This window comes from Glycine max, chromosome 10 (genome assembly GCF_000004515.6).
Source record: "Glycine max cultivar Williams 82 chromosome 10, Glycine_max_v4.0, whole genome shotgun sequence".
Taxonomy (NCBI): Eukaryota; Viridiplantae; Streptophyta; class Magnoliopsida; order Fabales; family Fabaceae; genus Glycine; species Glycine max.
This window is the reverse complement of record NC_038246.2, coordinates 46,976,014-46,995,793: the sequence shown is the minus strand read 5'-3', so window position 1 is coordinate 46,995,793 and position 19,780 is coordinate 46,976,014. Positions and strand designations below refer to the sequence as shown.

Genomic DNA, 19,780 nt, shown 5'->3' with positions numbered 1-19,780 from the left:
CGTCAACAATATGAATAATTCAAAAAATGGATGAAAAATAAGTCATGAATTAGTTCAAAACAAGTAATAAATAGTGGCAAATAATAGGTTTGAACTGTTTTTTTTAATTAGGTCAAAAATATTTTTTGAGATAAATAAAAGTGTGCATGTAAAATTGTTACTATTTAAAGATAGATAACGCGATTTTTATATTAATTGTTTAATATATTATATGATAATTTAATTATCATTAAAGTTAATAAACTTATTTTGGTGAGACATTAAAGCAATAAACTATAATTAAGTGCCTTAACAAAATTATCAATAACTGGTCTAATTTTTAAAACGTTGAGAACTCTGCGAGCTGGTGCGGTCGGCAGGTGCAATTGCATTGGCGTCAACTAGGTAGTAATTAACTAAACTAATTTCCGTTTTTGCCAAGGAGTCTCGTTGAACTGTAATTAAAATTAATTGTTTAGATTAGAAAATTTAAAGTGAACAAATTTTGATCATAATGTTAGTATCATTATTTATAAAAGAATTGTTTTATCGAGATAAAAGCTTGAAATCACTACCAAATTTTAATAAAAAAAAAATCAATGTGGCCATTTTTTTAAAAAGGAAATAATATAAACTTTCTGCGTGAATTTGTGACTGGCTAACGTGTGAAGCACGTGGAAACGAGTAAAAAAAGATTGAATCATCCATCCACGATAACTGCTAACTGTAACAGCGTCACTCTCACTCAGACCATTTTCCGCATTGGGTTCTTCAAACCGCTTTTTTTCTCGAACCGGGCGGCGGCGGCGCTTGCGGCGGCACTCGATTGAGTTGTAGAATGCGAGTGATCGGATTCCGAAATGGCTTCGAACCCTTCGCTTCTCCCTGAGATCGGACCCGATGGTCTCGCTAAAGAAGCTCCCGTCATCGGCTACACCGAGAAGGTTCGTTCTCTCCGTTGCCGTTTTCGTTTCGCTTTGTCGTTACTGGATTGATTTTTTATTTTTATTTTCATTGTTTTTTTTCTTCTTCTCGTTTCAGATCATCGAAGCAGAACAGCTTCAATTGCAGAAGTAACTTCTCTCTCTATTTCTCTTCATTCGGATCTGGCAATGACTTTGTTCTCTGCTTTGAGCCAGCATTGTTTGGATTTAGTTTATTTTATTCCCACGTCGAAATTGAATTTGATGATTTAGGATTTTCTGTGTTCTATTTTTATGTGCTTATGGAGAGTTTTGGGAGAAATTGGAGATTTTACAATAAATTTACACAATTCTCCGTGCAATATCAAGTAACCAATTGCTGTGGAAGATGTAGAGTTGATTTTGATATCTACTAAGCTAGAACCTAGGAAAAGACTGGAATGTTCTTAAATTGGGATGGTAGAGTGGGTGGTTTTAGGTCAATGGTTGTAACTTGTGACTTGTGAGAGATTCAGTTGGGTTGATGAAGGAATAAAGCAATATCATTATTTTGTGAAATGCGACATTCATAAATCTTGAAGAAGTGGTAATATGTTGCTAGCAGAAGGAATTAAAGGCGAATAGGCAGTGTTAAAATGAATGGAATTCATTGCAATGTTTCGCAGATGGTAATGCTTAATCCATTTTGATGATGTGCTATATGGTTTGTGGTGGCAGGACTGATGCATATAATACTTTTTTTCTTTTAAAAAAAATGTGATTGCATTGTACTGATTACTGAACTTGTAATTTAGTATAGTATATTGTATTGGGAAATACCCAAGTCCCACATCGGCTGCCTCAATCCTTGGAGTGCGGCTTATATATCTGTTGGGCAACTTCACTTAATGCCAATTGGTTTTAAGATGAAATCTAACATGGTATCAGAGCAGGTTCTGACCTTGGGACCTCGTCTATATCTGTTGGACAACTTCACTTAATGCCAATTGGTTTTAAGATGAAATCTAACATATTGTGTTTAAAGCCAATAAATAGGTTGAGATCGAGAAAGAGAAATCATAGTTAATTTCTCTATTATAGAACTAACATCTAGTTTGGATATACCATACATTTGGGATTTTAGCGATTAAGCTTGTGAAATGTGAATAATAGGAAAAAAAGCAAATTTGCTGTCTTGTAGTGTTGATAAATATAAGATCTTGGGTGGTTTTGAATGTCCTCTGATCCCTTTTCTCCACTATTGCATGGTGTGATGACTGGGAAACTTTAAAGATTGAATGAGGCCTTTATTTATTGCCGATTGCCACTGAATACTTTATGTAGACAAATAAGTAACTGGACTCGATCATCTAGACCTCATGCTATTATTATTTTCAGATACATTCAAGAAAACTATTCTAAAATTCGTGATGTGGAGCGTGAGCTTGCAAATCTTTCACTGGAGATGAAACTAACAGCTGGGCCGAAAAAAGCAGGTTTCTACATGTTATTGTCGCCCTTTCTGGCATAAAATTGAAAAGGTTGTTCTTCCCTGATTTTTATAGTGAAATGACTTTGCTTTAATTTTTATACATGATGCATACTTTAAGCTCTTGAACATTTGAGGAAGAAAATAGAGGAATCAACAGAAAGAATCCGGGTGGCCAAGCTAAAGGAAGAACAGGCACAGAAGGTCTGTTACTCTGTCACTCTGTCACTTTAATATTCTATATAGTGTACTGAATAGGCTTCTAGGGTTAAAAGTTAAAACAGTGCATTGGAGATATATTAGTTTCTTACTCAGTAATGATCTTGGAGATAACATTATTTAAGCACTTTACCCAGCAAGTGCAAGTAAATTTTTGAGAGAAAAAAAAAACTAATTTGATCGTAGCAAATAAAAGAAATTTATACTTAGTTTTTCATAAATGGTTTTCGCTCTTTCTGTTTCTGTATCTGTTGAAAACAGAAGAGTTTATTTTATAAGATCTCTGAAGTCTGAACCATTATTTGTGTTAACAACATAAGAATTGACTGTTATTCTTTTTACTTTTTCTTTTGCTCTTAGTTTTGTTTTATGATTAAATTAACAAGTTGAATGCACTAAAGTAAATACTGTTTAGAAGGTTAGTGATATGGATATGTATGAGTGTAGATAATTTTAATCAGTTGATCTACTATATCAATTGGTATGCTTAGTACCTTCTCATATATACTCTTTCTATCCCTAATTATAAGATTCTTTTAAAAAAATTGTTTGTTCCTTTTTATAAGACACTTTTCTAATTTCTAGATGCATTAATTATTTTTTTTCTATATATCTTTACTTAATTATTCTCTTTCCAAACATTAATGAAAAACAAGTAAGTGGATAGAGAGAAAGAAGAAAGGGATAATTTTGGAATCAAAATACAAATAATTGACAAATTTAATGCGATAACTATTTTTCTTAAGAGGTGTGAATTAGTTGAAAGACTCTTATAATTAGGGATGGAGGAAGTAGTTGACATCTTAATTGTTTGTGCTGTAGGTGTGGGAATCAGCATCCAAAGTAGTAAGAGATGAGGAAGCATTAAAGCAAAAGTTATGTGAAGACTTGAGTAATCTGGTAAATAGTGTTAAATGAAGACATAATATGCTCTACTGTTTAGCTAGTTGTTTGACACTGACGATTTTATATAGGTTCAAGAAAGCAGTAACTCTCAGTTTGCTAGGCTGGAGGAATTAAAAAGAAGATTGGAAGCTTTGAATCCAACTCGCCCATCAACTAATCTTTATCATGTATGTTTTTCTCACTGTATTCATCATTATTAGATCTATCTAGTTAGTGGTAGCTTCTAAGGTACGCCCCTAATTTTCAGGTGAATATACTGCTTAGTGACCTTATTAATGAATCAACTGTTTTCTAGAACTTCTAACTATATGTCCTGAGCTTCATCTAGAATAACTTGGAATTGAAATTTTTGGGATTGGGATATGCGTTGTAGGAGAAATGGGAACCTGCTTGCACTTTCTGACTTCTCTTCTGAAAATATTGCCTTTTTCACGGTTTCATTATTTTGTTGATGCTACATTTAGACAGTCTCGTGCACAATATATGCTTTTGCATATGCATCTTCTGATCTTTATGCTGCACCAGTAAATGTAAAAATCGTGCGCTTGAATTATATTAGGATGGGAGATCAGGAGCTTCTTCTCAGAATAGTACACCCCAACCTGGTTCCTCTGTTCCCAATGCCAAGGAATCAAATGAGGGATCAACCGAGAGTATTCCCAACCAAAGTAATGGTCAGAAAGTTGCAGTAACAAATGGGCCTAATCAGCAGCCTCATAATGAAGGCGAAGGCAGAAGTAAAAAGAAAGTCAACTTCCAACCAAAAGGAAAGGGAATTGGTGCTGTGGCCAAGGGTAGATCTTCAACTCCTGACTGGACTGGGGCTGGCTTCGATGTAGATGGCAGAACCTGAGGATACTATAGTAAGATATTATTGCATTAAATTCATTTTAGGTGAGAAGTCCATAATTTCTGTGCAAGGTATATATGTCCTTCGGTCCTATGTTCTTGTAAGTTGTAACCCATTAACTTGGAAGTGTAATCTTCTTTCCCCAAAGGAGTATTTCTGTGACAGTTGGTTGAGGCAGACTAGTTTTTTGAAAATATCACCTGATCTTTAATTTGAAATGAAGAAAGTCACGTTGGATTTATTATTAAATGCACCATCTGAACTTTCAATTTTAATCCGATGATTGTAATTAAATATTTTCTTTTTCTCACACTAGTCAAGATTTTTGACCTGATCGATAACCGCATATATGGGATGTATATACTACATGCTAAATTGTAATTTTAGTCTTCTTAATTTTTTAAATTCATGATTTTGTTCTCCTTGATTTTTAATTGTAACATTTGATTCTCTTAGTTTTATAAATTGATAATTTTGCTTCACTTGATAAATTATTAACTAATAATTGTGATTATAAAATATATTAAATTATGAATTAAATGTAATTATTAATCATTAAAAAACTTAAATAAAAGATTATTAACCCTAACCTGAAGTTGTGTGCGGCACGGGAGGTAAAAGAGGTATTTACATATAAGAGTAGAATTACAATGTTATAGAGAATTAGGATTATTAATAATTTTTTATTATTATTTTTTCTAGGGACCAAAACTAAGGATTTGAAAAATTAGGAAGTTTAAAATTATAATTTAGCCTATACAAAATAGTGAAAAAATATTTTTATGAAAATGAAGTAAATAAATTTAGGACATACAATCATTGACTCATTTTAAATTAGCAACATTGAAAGTCACCTACTTTTTAAAAAACTCATGACTTGTATTGATAGAAATCTTGGGCTGAGAGATGTAAATGGGTCAGTGGAGATCAATTGTTGGGCCCAGGTCCAAGTAAGCCACACATAGGTTTCTGTCATGTATCATGCCTATTTATAATAAAATTTAAGGATTAACATTTATTCTTCTCACTCTAAAAAAATGTTTCTTTTTTTAAAAAATAATATATAGACTATTAAATATTATTTAAATAGTTACGGAACTATTAATTATCCTTGAATTTCAAATTTATAATATATTCATCACATATTAATCATAGTGATTCTGAATATAAAAAAATATTAATCATAGTGATTCACCCCCTGAACTTGATGGCTGTGTATTTCCTATGCAAACTGAGCTTAGTCACAGTATATTTTAATTAATTTTTTTTTTTAAATCCAATCAAACAATTTTCAATTTTCTTCTAGTTTTGTAGGTTTTTTTTTAGAAAAAAAAAATCGGATTGTACTATACACTTTACCGACTTAGAAAATAAAGTATGAAATCTAAACAGATAGTAACAACTAACAATGGACAGAAGATTATGGTTACAATTCATTTAAGTAAATCCACCTCTAATTTTTGTTATAAAAAAAAAAATCGATCCTGCCAACTTCCAAATGCAGCTGCTCCCTTAGAATATCGTGTATATTTGGACACTCTTAACTCAGGTATTTTGGAATTTTCATGTTAAGTGTCAAAAAGACGCAGAAGTCACTGATAGTGGTTTCTGGCCAGACGTGGAACCATTTTTCCGAAATGCAGATCCAAACATACAGATAGTTTGTGCATCACCATGAGTGACAAATGTGGTAGACAAGCCAAGAGTAATACCTGGTTTTTTGTTGTCTTTACTCTGCTCTTGTCCCTCTTAAGTGCACACTTCGATGTTGTCGTAAGTTTGAGGGAGAGATGTTTCATGAATAGCATGGATTCCATGCTTCGTCTTTGATCTCTATATTTTCACATAACCCATGATTCTAACTTGGATTTTAAAGGTTTACATTAAAAGTCAACATAGGTTACTGTAGTAAAACTAAACTCTAATTAAAGAACAATACCAAAAATACTCAAGAAACCTCTTATAAGTTTTATTCTTTTTTAAAAAAAATAATCTGAGATCGATTAATTTAAATAATTTGGAATTATACTTACATTCGTTATTATCCATGTTTAAGATCAAAGTACTTTACAGTATTATCTAAAAGTGTACACCTTTCGTTTTGAACGAATCAAATTTAAAATAGAGAATGTACTTTTCGTAGAATTCTAATGCCTTCTGATAAAACGAAAATCTTATTTTATAATTACGTCGTCAAAAGTCCTAAATAGCATAAGACGGTATTTATAATTTAAAAATAAAAAAAAATTCAAGAAAAAATTAATCAAATATAAACTAATCTATTTAGATAAACTTTGAGACTTTTATGAGAGGCTACATATAAGTTTTATACAAAATTCCTTGCAATTCAAAATAAGAAATGTTCATATAATGATAACTAGTAAGACTATATAATTTAATAAAAATAAAATGATTATAAAATAAAAAATTGAAATTTTCAACCTTCAATAACGTAACAAATCATTGAACAATACCCTATCACGAATTTCGTATGTAACCCCATAATGTGTATAATTGGTTTTTCATTTGAAAGATCTCAAATATTCACGAGACAAAAAAATTGTCATTTCAGCTTTTGTGCAAAACCGTGGTTTGAGAATTTTCAACTAAAAAGCAAATACTTCATAGACACCATTATTAACTCATCCATTATTATCCTGCATTGTTCTTGGGCGCGGCAAGAGTGTTTATGCCAGATCCAAATTTTTTGTTTGCTGGCTGCTGGCAGGGTTTAAAACAAAATTCATACCTACCGATATTTGTCTCAGTCTGACCTAACTTTGGAAATATCAGATTTGAACATGATTAGGATTAGGTTTTTCTCAACATGTAAATGAAACGGTAGGGATTAGTTTACTTAGTGATGTAAATATCTGTCTTGACTCTTGAACTTATTCTAATAATAATTAAATTATATAGTATCAATCAATTTATAAATTTTAACTTAATTATATACTTATATTAGTAGTATAATTTGATTTTTTATATTAAATTTACTATCATTCACTTTTATGCATTATTTGATTCAAAAAATATTTGATATATAATTTGTGTAAATTACAAATATAAAATTACAAGATGAAGGGGTGGGGTACATGGGTAGGTTTCTCCAATTCCCAGTGGGCAGGATATTGAGCATCAATTTTCTTATCCCGACATGGATAAGGACATGCTCATGGATGAGTTTGGGAAGGTGGGATCGAGTGTTTGCTTGTTATATCTCTCCAATAGAGCAATATTCGGTCGAGTAATTTTTTTATCAGTTATTTGTTAGTTTTATTAAAATGTTAGTGAAAGATATTTAAATCTATGATATTTTTTTCCCTTTAATCATTAAACCAATCTTATAAGTTATAACTCCTTTTGATCAAGTATATAAGTTGATAAATAAATATAATTAACTAATTAACCATACTTTTGAACGAGCAGCACAATTACACAATCTTTGGAACATAATGATTCTTAAGTAAGTGCACTGCATTTTTTTTATGTTGCATGCTAGAAAACAATTTTCAAGAAAATAAACATTTTATTTCTTTTGTTTTCTTAGAAAACTAATGAAGATTTGTTTACATAAATTAATGTTTACCTAAACTAACACAAGTCTTAAAGAGCATCAAGTGAAACTTTTCCCGCCATCTAGCTTTCTTAGTTAAAAAAGATCCAACGTCCAAACCATCAAATAATAACATATCTGAGAAGCTAGCTAGTCTCAAAGGAAACGTGGATAAAATAAAATAATCCCAACTGATTCAAGGTTCAAACCATCTAGCTAGTTATAACAGACGTGAATATTCATTCTATTACATGCCCTATATATATATGGAAAAGAATGAGTATTCTCGCATATACAGTAAATTAAACATATATATACTATTGAAAAAAGATGAGTGGCATTAGTAGCATTTGTGACGAAGCTGAAATTACCAACTAAGCATCATTTTTATGATGAGATATCTACTCATCTACAATGAAAAAGAATAAAGAGATGGAAATAGCTCTGCAGTTCTGGCAAGTACCAAGTAGTGGTGGGGCATGGCTTTTTAACTTTATAGCATCTACATTTCCACTGTGTTTAGGTTCTCAGAAAAAAAAAAAATAACTCCGTATTTCTACTCTGCTTCGTGCTATTAAGATCGTCTGGCTCCAAGTACTGTGTTAGGACTCAGTGTCAGGCTGCACCTGCTGCAACCATGACCATCATTATCATACTCTAATTGTAACAACAGAGTCCTGCTACAAAGAGTTATTTGAAGATGGTACCTCTATTTGTAGTAAACTACTAACTGAGTAGAAAATTAACAACTTATTATTTCACATATTAACTTCTATTTTTCTACTGACTGAATCCGCAACATTTGATCAATTTATACCGCTTTCAAGATATCCTTCTCAATTTTTTTCTTCTTTCAAAATTGATACTATAATCTTATAGTTTTAACTAACTTTTCAGTAAAAAAAAAAAAAACTCATTTTAGTTTTTAACATTTTTTACTAGTGTCTTTTAATATAACTTTTTAACTTAACAGGTTTTCACGGGATCGAAAATAATCTCAAGTTGTTTTTCTTAGACCTTATTATTATTTTGAACTGTTGTCGACAATTTTTTTAACAGCCGAAAAGAATTTTATTGGCAAAATTGCATTTTTGATATCCCAGTTTATCTTCAATTTTAGATTTGGTCTTCCAGTAATTTAATTCACGAATTTGATCCTCCTATTTTGTAAAATTGTGCAATGTTGGTTCCCCATACCACAATTGGACGTTGACCGTTAACAAGTGATGTTGACTATCACGTGTCACATTACTGTCACGTATCGTGTTCTAATGGGTTAATAAAAACAACAATATATTTCATCTTTCATAGAGTTGACATCCAATCAAAACATGAATGTTCAATTGTGACCAGAGGATCAATATTACACAATTTTTTAAAAATAAAAGGACCAAATTCATGAATTAAATTAATGAGAAATTAAATCCGAAACTAAAAATAAATTGAAAGATCAAATTTATAATTTTATCAATTTTATTAAATAGCTCGGCTGAAACCACAAGTGATTAGACTGGTCACAAAAACAAAGCTACAAAAGTCATATAGCAACTAGCAACACAAGAGCTGATGTCTACAATAGAGTAAAAAGTTGAAAGACACTATAGGCGAAGAAATTAAGTCTTAAAATAATACTTCCACAGTAATACTAACTTCATTAAACAGGTTAAAGAGAGTAATATTAATATTAGATTAAAAAATTAAAATGACATTTATTAGGAATATTGAAAAAAAAATTAATGTTACATTAAAAAGTCAAATATATATTACACTTATTTTGTGATGGGAGAATAATGAAACATAGAAGAAGACTAGCAATATACACTCTTTTTCATATATTTTCTTCATGATTGGTTAAATTTATTAAAAATTATTAATTTTGGTAGGTTTTGTTTTATAATTATTGTTTTTCTTTTCTGATTTACATTAAATAAAAAACAAAACATATTAAAATTAGTAATTTTCAATATATTTCAACGAATAAAAAATATCTAAAAGACAATATCAGAAAGAATGTCATTGCCATTCCTTAGGTCCATAAAGTACAACTTGAGATTAGGAAATTAAGTCAGTATTATATTAGGACTAACACGAGCCATTTACCGTATAAATAGGTTAGTAAATAGTATTTTATTAGGAAATTAAAGTCAGACTTACACTTTATAAAATTTAATTTAACCTAATTTTATTTCTACCATATGTTTGAATTATTTAATTTTAACGGTGTATTTAATAATTTTAGTTTAATTTTTACATTATTGTCAGTGGGAGGGAGTGATGGAAGAAGTCTCATGCTTCTATGGTTGTGGTATTTGTACGAACTAATTAATTAAGGATGGATTATTTTAAAGATTGGCAATTAGTTCATTGGTCATTGTAATTTGAATTTTTGTGATCCAAAACAATATTGGAACTGATCTAATTAACTCATCAACATTAATGATTGTTGGAGAATGTAATATCATATGAGTATTATAAATTCATACTCTAAAACTTTATGTTCTACTACGGGTAAAGCTACTTTGGCAATAGCAGAACAATATGTGATGTTCTGAAGTAAGGTTGCTTAAACTTTATAGATAGCTTCATGAACAATTCGTACACATTTATAAGTTGCATTACCTTACTGAAACAGAATAAAATCAGATTTGCCATATGTTGTGTTGCAATTTGTGTTTTCGAAAAACTTGGAAAGATTCCCTTTTCCCCTCATAAGCCCTTTTCCTTTTAATTTTTTTGTCTGGGAGCCAGTGTGTTAAAAAATTCAGCACTGATAGAGTGATAATTGAAATGCATTTGCCCTTAACAAAAAGTTTGGCTAATGCACTTTTCTTTCTTTTTTTGTGTTACATTGTTGTCAGCTTTCCCTATCTGAGTCTTTTCTCCCAATCAATGACTCATTATTATTGAATTCACAATCATCATCATCTCAGCAAAGTTTCAGTTCATGTTGAGAAAACAATTGATAATATTGCAGTACCCTACCATACACCAAACAAAGCAAAATTGCAATCACCAACTTAGATCACAAACCCTTGAAGGACACGCAGAAAGAAACAGATCTATTAGCGAACCATGTGTTACTCTAAACAGGTAAACATTAAATTGGACACCGGTCAGCCATCTCCAGTCTCAGTCTCTTCACTTGTGTCCACCATTTACGATCAGACAATATGGTTAATTCCACATGTCACCTATTAATTAAGTATTTAATGTATTCTTGTTTGAATTTCCCGCTTATTTTGTTTGGGCTAATAGTAATAGTTTAGGTTTCAGCTGCCATATTATACGTTAGTACTTCACAATTTTTTTCGTTAAACTTAATTAGGATATTCCTTAGTTAAGAGTTAGATATATACTAATTTTTTATTAGTGGAAAAGTTGCATGTTATTGTAAATATCTAATACTTATCTTTAATGTCTATCAATAAAAATATATATTATCAGTAATCTCTTAATAAGAGATTGATATTTCTTATTAATATATAAATATTCTTTCATATATCAGAATCGAATTATTCCTTATATATTTTTGTCAACCATTGTGCATCATATCCATTAAGAATATTATTGTAAGTATTAAGTGAGACCCATTATATTAAAAGAAAAAAAAAACTTGCCCAAAAAAAAAACTCCATGTCTTTTGTCTAAATTATGACTCGAAAAGTATCTATTTTCTTAAGTTTTGGTTTGATAAAAAACTAAAAAAGTAGGATCCTTTGCTTATATGATAATTAACTCCAGCTCTTGGACGGAAGTTCTTTAACATTGGAAAGAAAAAGTTCATTGTTTTGGGTTTCTTTTTCAGCATTTAACTTTTTTTCTATTCATATATATTTAACTTTTTGTTTACAAAAAAGAAAAGGATAAATGCTTGCATTGAAGTTCACGAACGTTTTCATGCAAAATCTCCTTTTAATTTTATTTTTTTTATAAATAATTGTAAGCTTGCCCTCTAGATTACAATCTCTAACTTCCATGAAGCAAGAACAAAAGAGAATATGATTCTCTGAGCATATTCCACCTTTTTATCCTTGTTCAAAAAGCGATGCATCCTTTTTATAATCTTCCCCTTTTTTTTTCATTGTAGGTACGATAACAGTATCTGCCCACTAAACTATTGTTCCATCCACTTTATATCTATGTTTTTTTTAAATAAAAAAAAAACCGGTGCCTGTGTACAAATCGATCTTTACAAAATAAAAAAAATGTTTTTAAATAAAGGAAAAATGATAATTTATTTGGAACATGATGGTAAGAAAGAATAGATTTTTGTGTATATACACTATGAAGTTAAATCTAATACTTTATCCAAAGTATTCAAATTCTTCAATTTTAATGAATATATAATATTTGAATTTTGTTCTGGATTACATTATTTTTCATCGAAAATAATTTTGTTCATTAGGTTACAAAAGATCATTATGAATAATAAAATATTATCTAAATATTTAATATAACTATATATATATATATATATGACTCAAATATCTTAATTTTTATATATATATATATATATATATATATATATTATATATTAGAGTTCCTTTAATAGAGGTTTTTTAGTTAAATTATTGAACTCAACAACTCTTGTCTATCAAATCTTAACAAAAAATTTTACATCTTATATAACCTCATGAGTCCCATAAAAAATAATTTAAAAATCCAAAATAGGTTCTTACACTATAAAAATTGACATGAAATGAAAATATTTTTTTTTTGTTTTATCCACTTCCTGTACAAATCTTTAAAAACATGAAACAAAATAAAAATAAAGTGATCGATAATTTTATAATCAAAAAGTGAAAACAGAAAACAAAATTCTAAGTAAACGCCCCCTCAAATTTTAACAGATTGAGGTAAAGTTTTAATCAGTAAAAATATCAACTTACCCTTATAATCTCATTTAATACTATTACATAATTTTTTTAAATAAATTTCTAAGTAATTAAGATTAAGAATAAAAATATTAACAAAAGTAATTTATCATTTTAATGTTGTAATTTAAAAAAATAAAATTATTTTTTTATAAAATATATTGTTTTAATTTTTAAAATTTATCGAGTGTAATTATACTTTTTAAATTATTTTTAAATTTTAATTCTTTAAAAATCAAGCTTTCAATTAACAAATCAACTAATATTATGTTTGCAACATTAAGGAAATATTTTGTAGAAATTATAACAAAATTATACTGTAGAGAGCATGGAAATTTTTGTAATGTTAAAGTTAAACAGAAAATTATTAAAAATCAGACCAACATACTTGTAATTTTAAAATTCATGAAAAATATTTTTGCAATACTTATCTAAACCTATAATGTGATTGAATCATTTTTCAAAAAAAAATATTATTTAATTTAAAAAAAAATGTTGAAATAAATTATTTTTAAATGTTATTTTCCTATAGTTTTTTACATGTTATTTATATAGATTATTTTGATTAAAACTAGTTATGCTAAATAATTTGAATAAGAAATAAAATTAAAATTTATAATTTCATTATTCTTAAATTTAATTATTATATTTTTAAAATTAAATATATATTTAATAAATTATATGTGATGATCAATTTTGATATTATTTCTTATTTGATTATCGTGAATTTTTTTTTTTTTGGAAATATGTGGATCATGACAATTCAATAAGCTCTAACTTTTCTAAATTATAAAAAAAAATTATTTTTTTTAATAATGAAATGTGAGGCAAAGTATATAACAATAGTAGGGGGACAGATCCAACTAGATTGATACCTGATAACTTTATAATTATTATTGCACTCAATGATGCATAGAAGTAAATAAACACACTTGTTAAGTCAAACAAAACATTTTCATGAGTTTTTCTTATTTAAAAACACTAAATTTAATTTAAATAATAATAAAAACTATATGATAAATAAAAATATTAAAAAAATTAAATAATAAAGTTGTGCATATATAAATGGATCTTATTGAATTTATTTCTCTATAAGGATTTTTTGTGAGTAAAACAAATAAGAGCAATATTATTAAAATCAAACATGAAAAATCTTTGATTTTTAAAAAATGTGTATAAATACTCACAATAATATTTATATGATCAACCAAATAAATTTTAATTATTCTTACAAATCATAATTCCCAAAATTCATGTTTCTTATAAATCATGATCATTGGATATGATTTTTTTTCTTTTACCATAGCTTTTAGGAAAAATAGAAAAATGATAAATGTTATAATATGAAAAGGAAAAAATAGATAAAAAATAAAAAAAAAATAATAAGGTAATTGATATATAAAAAATATCTATATATCATTATTTTTTAGAAGAATATTTATGTCATTATTCCATTTAAAAAGATATTCGTTAAAAATGAAAAGATTATTTAAATTAATAGACTGCTCACTTTAGTCGAGACTCGAGAGTCATTTTTCATGAATTTAGGTGTGAAAAGTTGGGGAAGCAGAAATATAGCAACTAATTAACAACACCATCAAGGAAGTTTAAGTTTAACTTGGTTAAATAAGATGTGTTAACATATTCAATTCCTTCTTGTAAAAAAAATAGCAACTAAACACTATTAACAAAAAAAGTAAAGCAAAATGAAAATCCACTACCTTGGTTAAATTTCCTCAAGATATAAACTAAATATTAACAAGAAAGAAGGAATTTTACAAGAGAGAGAGGGCATGGAAAACCTCTGCAAGAAAATAATGAGTTTTACAAAACCACGTGCCTCCCCTCCCGTTTCACGGCTTGGATGAGGGATCCATGGCATCACGTGAACCATTTTCCCATGTGACACCCACTTAACACTTTCCCTTCGTATCCACGCCACCAACCATAACGGTAAACGTTTCATGCACCAACGTCTCAAACATGCTCCTCTCAATCTCCTTCACCAACCCTTCCCCTTCCTCATCTTTCTTCATCTCTTCCATCTCAATCAACGCATCAATATCCTCCAAAACCTCGCACTTCGCACGTGGGAAACTCCGAACCCTCTCCCACACTGTCTCCAACAACGCCCCTTTGTAACGCCTCGGCCGAACAAGAATCTCCGACAGCAACTCATCGACCAAATCGAACAGTAATCTACGGTTGCAGCGCGGACCCAGATGTTGTTTCCGCTTAAAGATGCAATCTTTGTTGTCGCTGGGGAAGGAAACAAAGGAATTGGATGTTGTGTAGTGCTCGAGACGGTGAAATACGGAAGGGTCCAAGGGGTGTGTCGGAGAGAACCACTGAAACTGGAGGTGGGGTAGGTTGCTGTTGTGGGGCCCAGTGGTGGTAGTACTACGGGTTAGGATGGTTGTGATGTACTGATATTCTGGTCCTTCGTCGTCGTCGTCTGCGCCGGTGGTGGTGGCGGAGGTGCCGTGAGATTTGTCGTCATCGCTGCTGGTGGTTCCTCCTCGGGGTGAGTGTGGTCGTGGCGCTTCTTGTTTGTACGAAAGGCCCGAACTACTAAATAACTGTGCGCTGCGTTTTGCATCTCGAGCATCATCATCACCATCACGTACCTGTGACTGTTTTTTTTTTTACCGTAACACACACGCAAAAAATAAAACCAAGTGGTCAGAATCAGACAGAAACAGGGAAGAAATGAGATCAACATTTTTTTATATCTTATATACAAGTATCTACTTTTATATAGATAAAATTCTTAATAAATTAATATTTTTCATTATATAAATCGTATTTTAAATTTATAATGAACGTTTAAAAAAATGTGATACATTTTTTTTAATTATCAATACTTTCATTTAAAAATACCATTGAAATAAAATTTAGAGATAAACATTAAAAATTATCAATCCTTTAAATGTATGAGGATTTTCGATGAATAAAAATAAGTGAAAAAAAACTTAAATTAAAAGATATTTCTTAAAGAGACAAAGAGAAAAATAGAAAAAAAAATAATATACTAGATTTTATCATTTTTTTTAAAAAAAATAATATACTAGATTTTATCATTTTTTTAAAAAAAATTTACTTTATTTTTCCTCCTCTCATCATCTTAAATTATTTTCATTTATCCTTTCCCCTAATGTCTCATTTACCAAACACGGGATCAATGTTTTCATAGATTAATCTTTGATTCTCGGTTAAGAGATATTTGGTTCAACCAAAATATGATAAACATTAAGAAAAAAAATTAAATATAGAAATAAAGATAAAAAAAAGAATTTGAGGTGATTGAAAATAATCAATAGAGAGAATGAGCTCCGAATAATCATATGTGGATGTTTGAAAATAAAAGTCATGAACATTTAAAAAAAGTTATCTGTATTTATTTTATAATCTTACTTATTAAAATATTATATGTTTTGTGTATATTAAAAGTTGCTACTTGATACGATGTTAAATGAGACATTCAACTAACAAAACTCAATAATTAACGTGTTCTTTCAAGTCAGAATTGATTGTGGAAGAAGAAAGACTTGTATTGTGAAACTTAATTAAAGGGTACCTGTTTTTGAGGAGAAGGTCTTGTCTTGACAGGGAGAAGATTTGGAACCGTGTTGAGGTTATTAAGAAGATTGCTTGAAAGTGGATGAGTTCTCTTGCTTTTGGTTTTGATGTCATTGGCTTTAGTGGCTGATGGAGGACGAGTAATAAATGACTCTTCTTGCTTGTTTCTGATTGATGTCTGTGGAGGCTTGTTGACCCGGGAACTCAACTTTCCACTGCTAGTGTTCTTGCCTTTTGTGGCTGATTTTTGGTTCTGCCAATCATTCTCAGGCAATGCTTGAGGCTTTGGCTTTGTTAAAACTCTTGAAAGCTGTGTTTCAATGTTGACTACTGGAGGAGGTGATGGTGGCTTTAGTATTGAGTGTGGGTTTTGATTTTTTGAAGTAGTTGGTGATGGTGGTTTTAGTATTGAGTGTGTGTTTTGGTTTTTTGGAGTAGTTGGTGATGGTGGCGTTGTGCTTGGTTTGTGTTTGGTATCAATGAATCTGCTGAGCCTTGGGGAGTAAGATGAGTTTGAGTGTTTTCCAGGGCTGGATTCATTCACTGAAGTTTTAGGAGTTTTCTTGAATTTGAATTGGCCTACAGATTCTTCTCTTCCGTGTTCTCTGTTCTTGACAGTGTTGGTGATGTCTAATCCAACCTTTCTGCTCACACTTTCTTTCACTTGTTTGACAATTTGCCTAGCATAATGGCTTGGACTCCTGCAACTGTTCTCATAATATTTCCTCTTTGAAAATGAAAACCGAGGAGACTCAAAATCCTCAAAGGGGACTGTGTTGTTCTCCTTGTTGATTTGGAGAGAGAGTCTATGCTCGACTTCTGATCTTCTTCCAGAGGACATTCTAGGAGTCTCAGGCAAGGTGTTACTGCCTGTGCTGTTTCTATGTTTGATTATTTTGATGTGTTGCCGTGGTTTGTGAAGGTTCGGAGTGGAAAGGGATGGGGAAGAAGAGGAATGTGCATCAGGAAGAAGATCAAGACCCATCAATCTTGCAACCAAAGTTGGTGTCTTGGTCCCTGGAGAGGCACTGATTTCTGAAGAAAGATCACTAAAACTTTCTGTTCTTGATCTTGTGCCGCTCCCTCTTGTTTTGATTCGAATGTTCTTCTGCGTTTCAAGAAACATTCAAAATCATCATTATTATCATCAGTACTCACTTTATAGAATAAACAAACCCAAATAGAAGTATGTGAAACTCATAAAAATTGGTGAAAAATTGGAGGAGGTACTGTGAAAGAAAGGGTGCATGTTAATTAACTTACTGGTATTTTAAAATTTTCTTCTTTTGAAATCGATGACACTGTAGTACCAGTTTCCGACTCCAAGCTACTCCTTGGTGCTTCTGCTCCTGAATTATACAAAACCATAAATTATTCAAGAGTTGTTGAAAAGTGGTTATTTTGGACAATAAAAAGGAGTATAGAGAGAATTGATAATGTACCTTTGAGGACAGTGTGGTCTTCTGGGGTGCGAGACTTGATAGAGGATTGTTGCTGGTTAATGGAAAAGTGAAAAGGATGAAAATCAAAGGCCTGAAACATTGCACACATGCAACCGGAAGGGATTTCTGTTTCAGCACCTCCACCTCTCTTGGAGGACCTTCCACTCCAATGCCACTCCTTGCCCATAATTGGTAAATTTATGCCCTTTGCTGAAAGGTTTCGAAAGAAGGAAGGTGTTGTGTAAAGTAAAGGGGCTTGTCAAAGTGATAAAATCATAATGAAAATGACATATATAATAAGTAGCTAGCCAGCGGTCTCAGACGCAACACACACTGTTTGTTTGTGCAGTGTTTGAGGTCTTGGCAAGATAATCTAAAAAAAGGCTTGTGGGAAGAAGCGAAAAAACCGGATCCTTGAAGCATAAAACGGTCACATTTGATGAAAAGAATTAAAGTACACTTGAATCTGTGGTGATGTAATGCAACTATTTTCTTTTTTAATCTTTTTTAAAAATTTCTCCTTTTCCTTTTACATCTGTGAAGTTTTTAACCTTTTGAGAAGAATATTACACACTCTCTCTCTATGTTCTTATCTTAATCGCACTCACTCCCAAGCCTGCTGGTAGAGAACTAAAACCAAAGAGAACCAACTCTGCTGCTTATTGGGAACTGAGATGGGTAAAGGAATTAAGAATTGAGGAAGATGACGATGTGACCACGCACCTCTCTTTCTAGTTCCTCACCGTGTGTCTTTCTGTCTGTTACTCTCTTTTCATTTGTGGCAGTAGATATATGTACATGATTCTAACCAGTTATAAGGGCAATCTTTATATAGTTTTGAATTAGGATAAGTATTTATTTTTGTCTTTAAAATTATAAAATGGTGATAAATTGGTGGCTGAGAATGGAAAATTTAAGTTTAATTTTTGAATTTGTAAAAATATAATAGATTAATTGATTAAATTTGTGAGATAATTTTATTATTAAATTGTAATGTTCATCTATCAATTTGATGATAAAATATAAATTTTTGGAATCTTATAATTCATATTATTTTAGAATTAATTTGATATTAAATTATAAAATTTAAAAATTAATTTATTATATTAAATTATTCATGTGATTAATTTATTATAATTTTTATATATTTTAAGACTAAATTTAATTTTTTCATATTTAACGTCAATTATCTCTGCCACACAATTTTTGGACCAAAATGATGTAAGTGAGTTTATGATTCTAACTAATTTTTAGGTGTATAATGCAGAAATTATTTGAGATTATATTATAACCTTCATGATCATGTAATAATTTCTTAATATCCTCTCCTAGTGAGCTCGTGATACGATGTGAGCTGTGTGATTCTTACATTAATAATATCTCGTTGAGGTAATTAATCCAGGGTCACTACATTAGGAATCTGTGATATATTGCTGGTATGTTGCCGTTTCAAAACTATCATGTAGATAAACATCCATATAATTAATTAATAGCTTTATTAACATTTTACATTAAGATAGTTTAAATGAAATTTCTTTTTTTTTTTATTGGCGGTGATGGAAATTTATTTAATAATAAATAATACAAAAATATATGTTTTATTATATAATGATGTGCATACGGAATCCACTCATGATCGTATCGACTTATTTATATCCTAATCAAGTATCAATCCGAACATTTATGATTTTCAGATCTGTTTCTGTTGACCTTTTGATAACACCTTCGAATTGAATGTTCAACCTAATTGGAAAGAATCTTCTTCCAACACAAAGAAACTCTATAATAAGCCGGTTTGAGTTTTGTTTCTGTTTTGTTATTTTCTTTTTCTGCCAAATGATGGAAATGCATCCCCGTCCAAATTTGGATTTGAAAATATAGCTAATTTAATCTATTTTTATAATATTTTGTGATCATTTCTTTTATTATTATTTAGATTATTCATCTTGGTTTTTCTATTCTTAATTATTTTTCTCCTAAATAT

At 30.1% G+C, this 19,780-nt stretch overlaps 2 protein-coding genes across 2 annotated transcripts; one reads left to right on the top strand and one right to left on the bottom strand.

The window, feature by feature from the left end:
• The first annotated feature begins 644 nt into the window (after positions 1–644).
• LOC100801668 (uncharacterized) lies at positions 645–4,594 on the top strand. The gene is made up of 7 exons (XM_003536442.5): positions 645–923; positions 1,021–1,052; positions 2,280–2,377; positions 2,492–2,574; positions 3,412–3,489; positions 3,564–3,662; positions 4,055–4,594. The coding sequence occupies exons 1-7, from the start codon at positions 840–842 to the stop codon at positions 4,346–4,348; spliced, it is 768 nt and encodes a 255-aa protein (XP_003536490.1). The 5' UTR covers positions 645–839; the 3' UTR covers positions 4,349–4,594.
• Positions 4,595–14,472: 9,878 nt separating this feature from the next.
• On the bottom strand, positions 14,473–18,571 carry LOC102659931 (serine/arginine repetitive matrix protein 2). Its single transcript, XM_006589506.4, has 4 exons — positions 17,797–18,571; positions 17,618–17,703; positions 16,353–17,462; positions 14,473–15,408 (listed from the first exon to the last, which is right to left on the bottom strand). The coding sequence occupies exons 1-4, from the start codon at positions 17,981–17,983 to the stop codon at positions 14,689–14,691; spliced, it is 2,103 nt and encodes a 700-aa protein (XP_006589569.1). The 5' UTR covers positions 17,984–18,571; the 3' UTR covers positions 14,473–14,688.
• Positions 18,572–19,780: the final 1,209 nt, after the last annotated feature.